This window comes from Musca autumnalis, unplaced genomic scaffold (assembly GCF_047663935.1).
Source record: "Musca autumnalis isolate F117 unplaced genomic scaffold, ASM4766393v1 scaffold_5, whole genome shotgun sequence".
NCBI lineage: Eukaryota > Metazoa > Arthropoda > Insecta > Diptera > Muscidae > Musca > Musca autumnalis.
The window spans coordinates 92,015,402-92,028,924 of NW_027412088.1; the positions used below are offsets into that span (position 1 = coordinate 92,015,402).

A 13,523-nucleotide genomic window follows, 5' to 3' on the forward strand; every position below is an offset into this window, starting at 1 on the left:
GAAAACAGATATATAATTGAAAATAAACTTTAGAGCCACATGAGATAATTAAAATGACATAAAATTTATATCTCACTAATTTTCTTCAATTCTGAGAATCGTAAAAATGTCGTAAACGCGTTTATTCAAAAATATAATTTTTTAACAAAAAAACAAAAAATTTAAAATTTTTTCAAAGTGACTTTTTTGCGACTTTTTTAATATTTGAATGAAATAAACTTTATTATAGTTATTAGTAGGCTTATATTTATTCATTCGTGCAACAAAAAATAATTTTTTGAAAAAAAAATTTTTTTTCATTTCATATATTTTTTCAAAAAATTATTTTTTTTAAATCGATTTGTGCGTGAACTTTTTTTATATTTCAATGGAATAAACGATAGCACAGTAATTAATAGACAAAAGTTCATTCATCCCTGCTACAGGAAATCATTTTTGAGGAAAAATGTCAAAAAGTCATAACCCTAGTCGACACACAACCAACATTCAGATATGTTCAGATTTTCAATGCCAAATGAAGATGAGGTGGCTTTGGCCACATCCGTTTGTAATACGAAGTGACAAAACGATACAAATACAAACGCTTCTGCTAATCCCTTTCAAACGTTAAGCGTGAAATAGACCTTCAATGACGGCATAAATTTGCAAATCTTAAAGCGTTTGTTGGGTGCTCACCCATTGATGATGGTGATAAGAGGCGTTTTTAATTCTTTTGGAAATTCTCACAAATAAAAAGATAGAGAAACGAAATCTGCAAAGCCAATGTTTAGGTAAATTACCATAGAAGTTGGCGGTCTCAAAGAGGAGGGCTAATTTATTTTACTTACATGTTTTTTTTTCAAGAAAAGCCATTAATTTTATGAATTGCCAAAATGTGATTTTTTTGTATTTTTAAGATATTTACTCCATTCTTTTGTTTTTGTTTGTTTGTTGTTGTTATACAGCTTGCTTCAGGCGTGTGCTGGCCGGCAAACGTGTTGCCCCACATTGGGTGCGACGGACCATTGCTTGCGAACGCGTTGAAGAATGTATGCGTGAATGCGGCCGTGAAAAGCGTTTTACCTGTGAGGGTTTTAATTATCGCTTGGATCCTTCAGGTCATGGTCAGGGTGATTGTGAACTGATTGAAATACCCTTGGCCCAAATTGATTTGTATTCCAGCGCAAATCGCAGAGATTCAAATTTATTAAGGCATCCCGATTATGATTACTACGAAAGAGATCGTAATGCTCCGCCAAGCTGCCGCTATAATGTGTGTAGAGATTGTAACAGCAAACTTCCCCCACCACCACCACCTCCTTCGTCATCACATTACAATAAGCCAAGTGGTTCGTGGAGTGATAAACCACCCTATAGAGATGATCATTATTTACCCTCACCACCAAGTGGTGGCAGTAGCGGTTATTATAGTCGTCCACCGCCCAGTGGCAGCTCATCGTTGGAGCATTATGGTCCTTCAGGACCCTCGGGACCCTCATATGAATCACATCGCCGTCCACCCTATTCATACGAACATCACAGTGGCTCCCATGAATTCTCTTCACACAGTTCCGGTTATTATGAACATTCTTCGCACAGTGGATATGGCAGCAGCGGTTCTGGTCTTGATCCCATTGATCGTTATGACATCCATCATGGTGATAGAGATCGTGATCGTTATCGGCCATATCCCTCCAAGTGGGAGGCATTACCCAGCGGCGGCAGCAGTGGTGGTTATGATGGTGGTAAGCATTCACAAGAACGTTATCGTCCCCCCTATCGTCCTGGTCCTGAGTATACACCATATCGTCCCTCAGGTTCCCATGCACCAGATTCATATCGTCCCGGTCCTCCACCACCTTCCTATAATTATTTAGATCGTGATCGTCCACCCATAACTTCATCATATAAAAAAGGTGGTCGACCTGGAGATGATAAATTTGTTCCCTATCTAATTGGCACCGATAATGAATGGGGTTCATATGGTGGCAATTATGGTGGCTATCGTAATAAACAAACTGCCTATTGGGGTCTTACAGATCATCGCACAAAACCCAAGGATCCAATTGATTTCAATTACTTTGATTTGGGAGCTCCGCCGCGTAAAGGCCAGCCACCACATGAGAGTAATTCGGTTTTGAGTTATCCCGGTTCCAGTTATGGAGGCTATAATAAACATGAAGGCTTTTCGGATCGTTTTGATTATCGTCATCAATGGACAAGGCGGCCTGGGCCAGATGGTGAGGTCTTTTGAGATTTTTTTGGACATTTAAAATTTTTATTTTCATTGCTTTCCTCCTTCATAAAGAATGTTCCGCCAAAACCTCGGAAGGTTTTCGTCTACACAAAAAGATTGTTAAACACATTTACTCCGCTCCCAGTCTAACGGAATGTGAACGCTTGTGTTCGGGTCAGGATGCTTTCATTTGCCACACCTTCTCGTATCGCTATTCGCCGGGTAGCCGTGACAACTGCATGTTGTGCGATCGACCCATTAATCGTTTGGACTACTATGTGGATATTGAACCGGATCGTAACTATGATATCTATTCCATGTCAGATGATATGAATGTTTGTCGCAAGCCTTCACGTAGTGATGGACCCAGGGGAGGAGGAGGAGGACCCTCCACCACGGCCTTAGCAGATCCCAGAAATGCTCGTAAGTTTGAAAGGATGAAAGTAATAAGGTGACCTGCTTTAATACTCTGAATTCTATCTTCCCAGAATGTTTCTTCCGTGCCATTGATGCCACGAGATTCTTCAAATCCATTGTTCGGGATTCCTTGACGGTACGTTCGGTGGGTGAATGTGAAATGGAGTGTATAAAATCGACAAAATTCACCTGCCGAGCTTTTGCCTTCCGCTACGGCCAACAGAGACATGCAAGTGTTATCGATAATTGTCAACTCAGCGATTGGCCTGTCCGAGATATGGACAAGGAACGCCATCTGGTGTTGGATAAGGCTTTTGATATCTTCGAGAGGGCCAGTTATGGACATGGCTGTGAAATTCAACCTATTGTGGATGAGAAACACAAGAAATGTAAGCAAAAGTTTTATTAGAGAATTTCGAAAATCCTTCAAAGTTGAAAATTTTTGATTTGAAATGCAAAAAAAACGAAATTTCAAATTAGAATTAAAAATTTTTATATTCGAAAAAAAATTTTCTGAAAATCTACTATAGAAAAAAATATTTTGAAGAAGCCTGGATGATTTTTTTTATTTTCAAACAGTTTTGAATTCGAATATTGAGCAAATATCTTCAAATGCTAAAAAAACCATTTGAATATTTATTGAAATGTAAGAAAAGCTTTTATTACGGATTTTCGAAAATACTTCGAGGTTGGGATTTTATTTGATTAGAAATTTAAAAAAAAATAACAAAAACTTCAATTTCTAATAAATATTTTAAAACTCAAAACAGTTTTCTGAAAATCGATTTCATAAAAACGAAATTTAAAATTTAAAACAAAACTTTCAAAACTAAATCCAAAGATTTGAACATTTTCGAATATCATCTAAGTCGAAGGTCACACTAGAGTGGTTTCATTGAAACTTTTAGGTATTTATAGATCGAGTTGCCCACTACAGCAACTTCATGATATCACTCTACTGTGGAACTCGACCTAGGAACCCTTGTTTTCATGAAATTGTTTTAATGAAACACTCTAAAGGACTAAATATTGATGTAAGAAAAGCTTTTATTACGGATTTTCGAAAATGTTTCGAAGTTGGAATTTTTTATTTGAAATTATTAAATATTTAGAATTTTAGAGAAACAGAATGTTCCTTATTAAAAAACTCGAATAATTATTTTTAAACTCGAAAAATTTTTGAAAATCGATTTTATAAAAAAATCAGTTTATTCCGAAAACGAAATTAAATATTTCCAACATTTTCACAATTAAATCCAATGTTTTGAAATTTTTCGAATATTTAAAATTTGAATAAATATTTTAAAACTAAAAAAAAAAAACAATTATTAAAAATTTATTTCAAAAACAAAATTTAAAATTGCAAACAACATTTTCAAAACTAAATTCAAAGTTTTGAAAATGTTCGAATATTGAAAAAATAATTTCAAACTTATTACGGATTTTCGAAAATCTTTCGAAGTTGGATTTTTTTATTCAAAATTAATTACATAAATATTTAGAATTTTAAAGAAAATTCGAATTCGAATAAAAATTTTTAAACTCGAAAAAATCTGTTAAAGATCGATTTTATAAAAAATCAGTTTATTCCAAAAACGAATTTTAAAATTTCGAACAACATTTTCAAATTGGAATCCAAAATTGTAATTTATTTTTAATATTGGACAAATAACTTCAAATAATGATTGAAATATAAGAGAAGCTTTTATTACGGATTTTCGAAAATCCTTCGATGTTGGAATTTTTTATTCGTAATTGACAAAACATTTGGAATTTGAATGACAAATTTGGATAATTTTTTATGTTCAACATCTGGTTTCGAATTAAACTAAAAGTGGCAAGAACTTGCAAGTGTGTAGTTTTTACTTGCGAAGTTATCGAACAGACCTATTATCAACAATTTGGCGAATATTAAACAAATAACTTCGAATAACTTTGTATTTTGTTTTCAAAAAATAAAAATAAATAAATTTAATTTAGATTTTTTTTCAAATTCCTAAGAAATTTTTCGACACTTTCCGAATATTGAATCCAAAATGTTCAAATGTCGAATAAATCTTCTAAATATCGATTTCGACGAAAAATTAATTTTATTTCGAGAATAAAAATTCATATTCGAGTAACATGTCCCTTATTTCGAACTCTGGAATGCTGAATTTCTGATTCAGAAAAATTTATTTTTTAGAACTATACATTTTTCGAAAATTTTGAACAACATTTTCTGAATATCGAAAAATTATTTTTATAATTTTAATTATTTTTCGAACAATCAATTACAAAGTTTGAATGTCGAAAAAAATTGTAAAAGTCGATTTCAAATATATTTTTTTAATTTCGATAACAAATTCGATTTCGAACTTTCGAATATAATTTTCTAATATCGAATAATTGTTTTAGAAATTTTAATCGAATTTTTTTAATATCGCTTTTTTGTTTGAATGTCGAAACAATTTTCTGAAGATCGATTTCGAATAAAAATTTGTTTTAAATTCGAAGACAAAATCGAATTCGAATAAAAAAATATTTTTATCTTCTCAATATGAACTTCAAATAAAAATTCGTTCATGTTTATTTGTTTTAAGTTCGAGAACAAATTTTCAAAAATTTAGAAAAAATCTCTTTCGAAAAAAATTTATTTTTAATTCGAGAACAAACTATTAAATTTTGATAACATTTTTTACAAAAATCGAATAATTTTGAAGGAAAATTAACTTTACTTCGAAAAATCCAGATTCGAGTAACGTTTCCCTTATTTTGAAAAAAAAATCTTAGAGCTCTGAAATGCTATTTATATAAATAAAATTCGAGAACAAAACTTTTTGAATCTCAAAAATGTATTTTACTATACATTTTTCAAAAAATTTATACAACATTTTCGGAATATCAAAAAATTATTTTAATATAATTATTTTGTTTTCGAACAATCAATAGCAAAGTTTTGAAAAAAAAAGTTTTAAAAAAATCTTTTAATTTTGATAACAAATTCAAGTTTGAACTTTCGAATTTGCAACATAATTTTTTCATATCGAATAATCCTTTTAGAAATTTTGATCGCATATTTTAATTTCTTATTATTGTTTTTTTTTAATATCGGCTTCGATAAACACTTCTTTTTGTTTTAACGTCGAAACAAATTTTCTAAAGATCGATTTCGAAGACAAAATTGATTTCGAATAAAAAATTATTTTTATTTTTTATCCTCTCAATATCGACTTTAAATAAAAATTAGTTTTCGTTTGTTTATTTTAATTTCGAGAAGAAAGAAAATTAATGCGAACGAAAAACACATAAACTTTGCTTTTCATGGTAATATTGACTTTGTTTTTGCTTGAAAACAACTAAAAAATTTGAAAATCATACAAGAGTTTAGTAGTTTTTCTTTCGTTTTCATTTTCGTTCAACATAGTGAAACAGGCTGTAAATATTTTTTCCAAAAATCGAATAATAGTTACAGGATTTTTAAACGAATTTCTTGAATATCGAATCAAAAATTTAGAATTTCGAAAAATATCTTCTCAATAACGATTCCAAAATAAAAAAATTGAAATTTCGAAAAGCAACAAATTGAAATTATCTCCTCTTTTAGCATTTTGTTATTTGGGTTATGGCTCGGCAGCCAAGTTATTACCAGCCGCTATAAAGAAAGTCATAACCACACCCTCCGAAATGGAGTGTAAAAAGGAATGTATACGCTTCCGTGATACCACAGCATTCAAGTGCTACTCCTTTAGTTATGGGTAAGTAATGCTAGGGGCACTCAACATCACCTTTATAACAACTCACCCCGCATCTCATTTCTCTTCCATATGCTACCATAAAACAGCTCACGCAAGGCCACATTCAATTGTGAAATGTCAGATTTAGATCAAACCGAATTGAAACTAAATGCCCATTATACACACACCGAGGATAGAGATTTTTGGTTATTTGCTTGGAATCCATTTGATTATACATGTCGGGATAAGGTTAATACCATTGGTGGTTCAAGGGTTAATAATAATCGACGCATGGATATATTTAGGGAGCCAGGTAATTTATGGACTGCTGGAGGTATCTTAAGAGTAAATTTTTAATGTTTCTTGTTTTTTTCTCTTCATTTCAGGTGATCTGGCTTGGCATCATTATTCGGTATCGGGTAAACCATGCCGCCGCAGCAGTCCTTGTGAGAAAAATCTCATAACCGGCTTCTATTCGTGTGAAATAGAGGGTGGCGAGATTGGTTCATGGGATTATTGCTGTAAAATGGATCATCCTTGTGGTTATTCGAAAGGTTTCGATTATCCATGGTAAGTTGAAATTCTTTGTATAGCAAATATTTTATAGCCGTTATCCAAATATTGGAGAACTGTATGCCAGATGAAGGATTCATGGTCCATAAAAGTTCATTTTTCTGTTTAATCTCCAGTTCAAAGACTGTGGCTGCTTCGACGGGTTGTAGCCACAAAGCTACTGAAATTAGTTGAGTAGGTTTGGCAGGGCAGTTGAAGAGGTGCAGTGTGGTGTGCGGGCCTGTGCCGAAATGTGGGCAGATGTTCTGCACGGTGCCATCAACCCTTGCCCTATAGGAATTTAGCAGGCTATACCATTCCGAGCATAGTTGAGTCAAAACTACTCTGGTCTGTCGTGGCAACTGACGTTCCTCAGCTGCGACAGATGGAGGATGTTCTTCGAGCACCGCATTCACACGATAGTTGTTTATGGCATGTGCATCTGAGGTTTCTCTTGTAACGTTGGACCTCTCTTTCTAGATCATGAATATCCCTCCTGACATGCCTGGGTAGGCGGTCCTATTTACTATATGGCTCTCACGGTAACACCCGAGCAAGTACTGCAACGAAAACATGCCTTTATGTTGCTGTTCTAGAAGAATTTTTGTCCTTTCGTGTAGATGGTCCACTGAAAACATGAGGAGGCACGCTGTTGCTGTTTTCAGGGAGGCATTCTAACAAGTTTAAATATCTTTTCATCGCGTTGCACTTACCAAACTTGCGCCGCGCCCGACCTATTGCGTTATATGTGGTCAAGATTGTTTATTTATGGTCACAGATAGGTGTGGCATGCGAGGACGACGTGAACAGGATGTCGAATGTGACCCCTAGAATTTTGGAATAGTTTGTTGTCGGAATTCGGCTACCATCGACCATGACATTCAACTCTCTTCTCATCTGTGCTGCGTGGTGAACAGAGTGGCCGCAGATTTAGTGGTGGATATTTGCATGTTCCTCTCGTGGAAAAAGGTGGTAAGATCGGTCAAATAGGAGTTCATCCTTTCACAAATGACATCAGGGAAGATACCTGACGCCAAGATCGTACAATCATCCGCATACGCTACGATCTCAATACCGTCTGGTGGAGGCGTAATTCAGGATAGGTAGAGGTTAAACTGTTCTGGAGAGATCACCCCACCTTGGGAAACCTGTTTCACTATACGGGGTTTCGACTTCTTATTCCTAAATTCCACGTACGATTGGCGTCCACACAAATAAATGATTTTCCAACGTTTCAAGCTTAACCGGAGGGTTGTATGCTCAATGTCCTCAAATAGCGTGGAGTGCTTGACAGTACCAAAGGTTTTTGATAAGTCGAGCGCCACCATTACAGTTCTATCGCATGGCTTGCTCTGGTTGAGTCCACCACTAATCTATGTGGAGATGGCGTGCAGCGTTGTTGTCGTGCTGTGCAGCGTTGTTTCCGACGCTGGGGGGAGTAAAGCTTCCGGGGTCTACGGGCTACAAAAGCGAAATCGGCCTTTATGATTCACCTTCGCTGGCATCCTTGCCTGGCTTCAGTAGCGAGACCACTCTGCCCATTTTCCAGACTTCGGAAATGAAGTGGGTGGCTAGCGATAGGTTGACAACTTTGGTGAGATACTCCACTCCCGGCACATCCAGCTGTTTCAGCATTACCATGAAGATTATATCAGGGTCCAACGCTTTGGGTGATTTGGTGCTCCTGATGACATATGCAACATCATCCATTGCAAATTGTGACAGGAAGAGATCTAATGCGATGTAGTACTCTCCTCTTCGCACTATAACTCCGCGGAGCTCGAAATCTGTCGACTGAAATAACTTGCGCACATCTTCTGATCAGTCAGTGTTAAGGCCAGAACAGAATCAATCGTCGCTTGCTTTGCTTGCTTCCCCAAATGTCAAATTATAAAGGAATGCCAGAGCCTCCTTGAAAATCCGCCTGCGTTCTGTTTTAGGAGGCTCTAGCATTCCTTTATAATTTGACATTTGGGAAGCAAGCAAAGCAAGCGACGATTGATTCTGTTCTGGCCTTAACGTCGCCAAAGATCAATGAGGTCCTGCCTTCCATCTTCCGAGGTTTCGAGAGTGACTTAACCGTTCACTTATTCCGGCTACAATGTTAGAACTCTTCAGATGATTTGACCACTTGTTCCGCTTATGCTCACCAACCAAGCTGTTAACATACAGTGTCAACTCCCTCTCTGGGGTCACTGGGGTCATCACGCTCATTTGCTAATCTTGTCGCCACTGCCGGGAAGTTTTATCTCACTTCGAGTATTCGACCAACAGGTACATAAATGACGAGCGGCTGTAGCAGTAATGATATCTCGAAACGACCTTTCTGCTACCCGAACATCAGAAGGGTAGAGCAGATCTCTGAAGCGGCGATTAGTGAACTCTCTGAAAAGCTTTCCTATGTTTGACGAAAGTGTGGCGTTCAGAGGTGATGAAATCGGACGATCTGCTGTTGGAGGTAATTATGGGGAGATGCTCTGATTCAAGAGAAATTATGGATTGCCAGTTGACGCCATTTGTCAGACCAGGTGACACAATGGTTATGTCTAGCGAACTCTGACACTCCGCTAATTCTGTTTGGGGCTTCCTCATTGACCGTGCAAAACGTAGAGCTATCCATCTGCTCAACCAGCGCTGTACCCCTCTGGTCGTTTTCAAACACAGAATTCCACAACTCATGATGGACATTAAAGTCGCCCAAGGCCACATGGTTATGACCTACCAAAATGGGGTCTAATGCTTGTAACCCAAAATACAGGTATTTACCGGCGGCATATATGCGTTCAGCAACTCTATGTCGGCAGTTCCACACCTAACTGCTACCCCCATACATTCCATGTACGGGTCATTAGAACCATGCTCAAGCGAGATAGGTCTGTATTGAACAGACTGGTGCAATAGGAAAGCTAATCTCCCACCTCTACTTCTGGTGCGATCCTTCCTCAGTACACTGTAACCATCACAACGCTGTAAGCTGCAGTTGTGGTTGAGCTTGGTTTCATCCACCGCAGCAACCATGATATTCTTCCGACTCATAAAATCCCCTATATCCTCGATCTTATCTCGAAGTCCGTTGCAATCAAAAAGGATGCATTTCCAGGGATTGGAACAGCAATGGCTGGCCTTAGGCACTTCGCGTGTGGCTACTGTTGGGGGGACTGCGGAGTAGTCTCGTATTCTGATGACGACGACTCACTGTGAGCTATGTCCACGCAACATGCAGCAACATACTCGGATATGACAAACTGAGAACATCCATAATGGTTCTGCATTTTCCTCCTCCCCGGACGTTATAAATACATATAAACATGTGTACAGTGAAGTGGCATCCGCTGCCGGAACACGGGTTTTGTGTGTTCCCGGGTCAATCCGGTATCAAGAATCCGCCGTCGTGGAATTGAACCCGAAATCGTGGTACACATTAACGAAATGCCCAGACGTCATTATCCACTTTATTCGGATATCATAAACTCTTTACTCTCACTATGAAAACCGACTACCAAATCTCATAATTACTATATGTATTCAGATTATATAATTGATTCGAAACCCTTATTAAAATATCGTAAATTCCTTATACCTCATTTGTACTTAACAAGATTTAATAAACCTACTGTATGTTGTCAATTTGGGTATACATACTAGCTATGTTCCTTTACTTACCTGAGGTTACCATTTTTACCATTTGTTACCATTTTTAACCTACAAAGCGTTCATTAACCCTAAAAAGTGGTAAAACTGGCAGCAATTTTTAAGAGAGTGAGAGAGTGCACATATGCCTTTCTCTTCTACCACGGGCTACCAGACAAATTTCTGCAGGTAAAAAATGGCAGAACTGATTTTTCGACTTTTGTTTGACGATTCTTTCACAATGAAGAAGAAAATGGACGAAAAACAGAAGAAGAAGTCGAACGCTGACAAAACTAAATTAAAAACTGTGAAATAAAAGACGAAAATTTATATTTTTATTTTTCTTTTTGTCATTGCTGCCAGATCTACCATTTTCCGTTCCTTTACTTTTCTGGTAAAAATGTTCATGAGAGAGCAATTTTGAGCAATTTTGACACTTTTCTCTTTTACCACTCTTACCATTAAAAAAGTAAAGGAACAAAGCTACTAATATACAGACCAGCTGACGTCAAACATGTGAAAAACATATGGTGTGATATAGCCATTATCCATATAACATAAACATCTTATCCGCCTTATCCAACTAACGAAACAATTTATATAAGCTACTCACATTACGTAAATAATTGTACAATATTCTCCCCCCTCTATCCCTTGCAGGTGCTTTGTTGGCGATGAACCAGATCAATGGCGTAAATGTAGTGATCGTTATTATCCCGGCAATCATACCCTAACACATTCCGGCCTTAGCGTTAAACCGCTTAAGCCAAGTGAAAAACGTAAACCCTCCGATAGTTATTCATCGGCTGCCTCAACATCGGAAGAATATCAGAAGCCACCAAGACCAGGTGGCTTACAAAATCTAAGTGATTTTACAGCTGCCCGACTATGGCCCGTTACATATCTCTACAGTGAGGGACCACCGAATTCAACAGAGTTTAGCAATTTTGTCGATTGTAACAAGGAAACGTGCTAAGAGTTCGAAAAAAACAGTTGATAATAACTTTTGCAATGTAACCTAATCTTAATCTAACCAATACATGTATTTACATAGTTTTGTTTTTAAGCATTTATACATTACATACATATATTTTTAGTTTTTATTGTAATTTTTTTAAATTAATTCTTTTATATTTCTTATGTTGTAGCTTACCTAACAGATATGTGATTATGTTCTCCTTTTCTCAATTCTATCTATCCTCCATTCTTTTCACATTTATTTTTTTAAATTTAAACAAAACAAAAATGAGATTTAAAATTGGTTTGGTTTTCATAGCTCTCAGCATATTTAGAGTATATGTAAGCAGGAAATAGTAATAGTATATACAAACATTATTTTTTGGGTTTATTAATTATATTTTATTTTTTTTTTTATAATTTTTAAACATCAAAATTATCCTTAATTTGCAGCTGAAAAATAACAATAATTTTGTAATTTTTAGGTTATAAATTGCTTAAAAAAGGTCAATGACGACGATAATAATAAAGCAAATAAAAGTTTTATTTATAATGGACACATGACAAATAATATAATGAAACAATAAGTGTTTATTTGTGTTTTATTTTTACTACAATGCGTATTTTTCTTCGAAATTTTCTTCAAACAATTAAGAAAGTATCAGTCAAATGTGCTGACGGAGATATACCCTCAGCCTCTGACCAAAAACAATCGCCGAAGCGATAATTCGCGATTAAAGTTCACAATTTTAGGGGTTTTTATGTTTTTACGATTTTTCTTGGAAACCGCACGTCCTATCAAAATGGTACTAAAGAAAATGTTGCTGCTGTGAAAATTCTCTACAAGATTGACCTTTTTGATTGATCTTTTTCCTAGATTTTACACTTTTTGATATATAGAAGTTCAAATCGGGACAATGCACTGACTGTATCGTAGAGCTGTCAAACCACCGATTATCCCAACATTAAATATTTTCGATATTTCATTTAAAAAATCGATTGCTATCGATATTATCGTTAATTTCTCATCACCATTAATTTGGAAATGAAAATCGCGGAAAAGTCTATGCTTTTGTTGACACATTTGCTTTTATTTAATTATAATACTGTTTATTTTTCCGAAAAAATTTGTACGTGTGAATAAACGCCTCGTCACATAAGAGAATTTCGGGCTTAATTCATTTACTAGGCGTTTACACAAGACAGACTATCTGCAAATACAACTCTGATTTACTAACACATACATACATTTGTCGTTTGTCTCCCAGCTGTCCATTATTTTTTCAGAGATAGTAGGCTTAACAAGTTTTTGACGTTTTTGTAAAAAATAAATAAAACGATAATTGAAATGTGTTGAAAATAAAAGAATATGACCAAAAAGAAAATATGTGAACGGAAAACAAAAAGAAATTGGCGATTTTCATTCATAATTTTAAAACTGTTTTTGCAGTTGTCTGGACGCCTACGTCACACAGGCAAGTTTTGGGTTTTTGACAATCAATACATGTACTCAACTGTCCTGTCATGTGTAAACGCAGGGTTAGTTGCATATTTCAACATATTTCTTATGTTGTAGCTTACCTAACAGATATGTGATTATGTTCTCCTTTTCTCAATTCTATCTATCCTCCATTCTTTTCACATTTATTTTTTTAAATTTAAACAAAACAAAAATGAGATTTAAAATTGGTTTGGTTTTCATAGCTCTCAGCATATTTAGAGTATATGTAAGCAGGAAATAGTAATAGTATATACAAACATTATTTTTTGGGTTTATTAATTATATTTTATTTTTTTTTTTTATAATTTTTAAACATCAAAATTATCCTTAATTTGCAGCTGAAAAATAACAATAATTTTGTAATTTTTAGGTTATAAATTGCTTAAAAAAGGTCAATGACGACGATAATAATAAAGCAAATAAAAGTTTTATTTATAATGGACACATGACAAATAATATAATGAAACAATAAGTGTTTATTTGTGTTTTATTTTTACTACAATGCGTATTTTTCTTCGAAATTTTCTTCAAACAA

The 13,523-nt window shown here is 35.2% G+C and overlaps 1 protein-coding gene across 6 annotated transcripts in view; it reads left to right on the forward strand.

Annotated features, from left to right (window-relative positions):
• The window catches only part of LOC141387489 (uncharacterized), a 120,781-nt gene extending 108,707 nt beyond the window's left edge, over positions 1-12,074 (forward strand). For 5 of the 6 annotated variants that reach the window (XM_073957331.1, XM_073957333.1, XM_073957334.1 and 2 more), the window contains 7 exons: positions 945-2,219; positions 2,288-2,638; positions 2,704-3,021; positions 6,219-6,369; positions 6,456-6,661; positions 6,735-6,918; positions 11,191-12,074. In XM_073957331.1, the coding sequence (XP_073813432.1) occupies positions 945-2,219; positions 2,288-2,638; positions 2,704-3,021; positions 6,219-6,369; positions 6,456-6,661; positions 6,735-6,918; positions 11,191-11,506 (2,801 nt within the window). In that variant the 3' untranslated portion in view covers positions 11,507-12,074. The remainder of the gene's footprint in view (positions 1-944; positions 2,220-2,287; positions 2,639-2,703; positions 3,022-6,218; positions 6,370-6,455; positions 6,662-6,734; positions 6,919-11,190) is intronic. The other variant, XM_073957336.1, reaches the window with a different exon arrangement.
• The last annotated feature ends 1,449 nt before the right edge of the window (positions 12,075-13,523 follow it).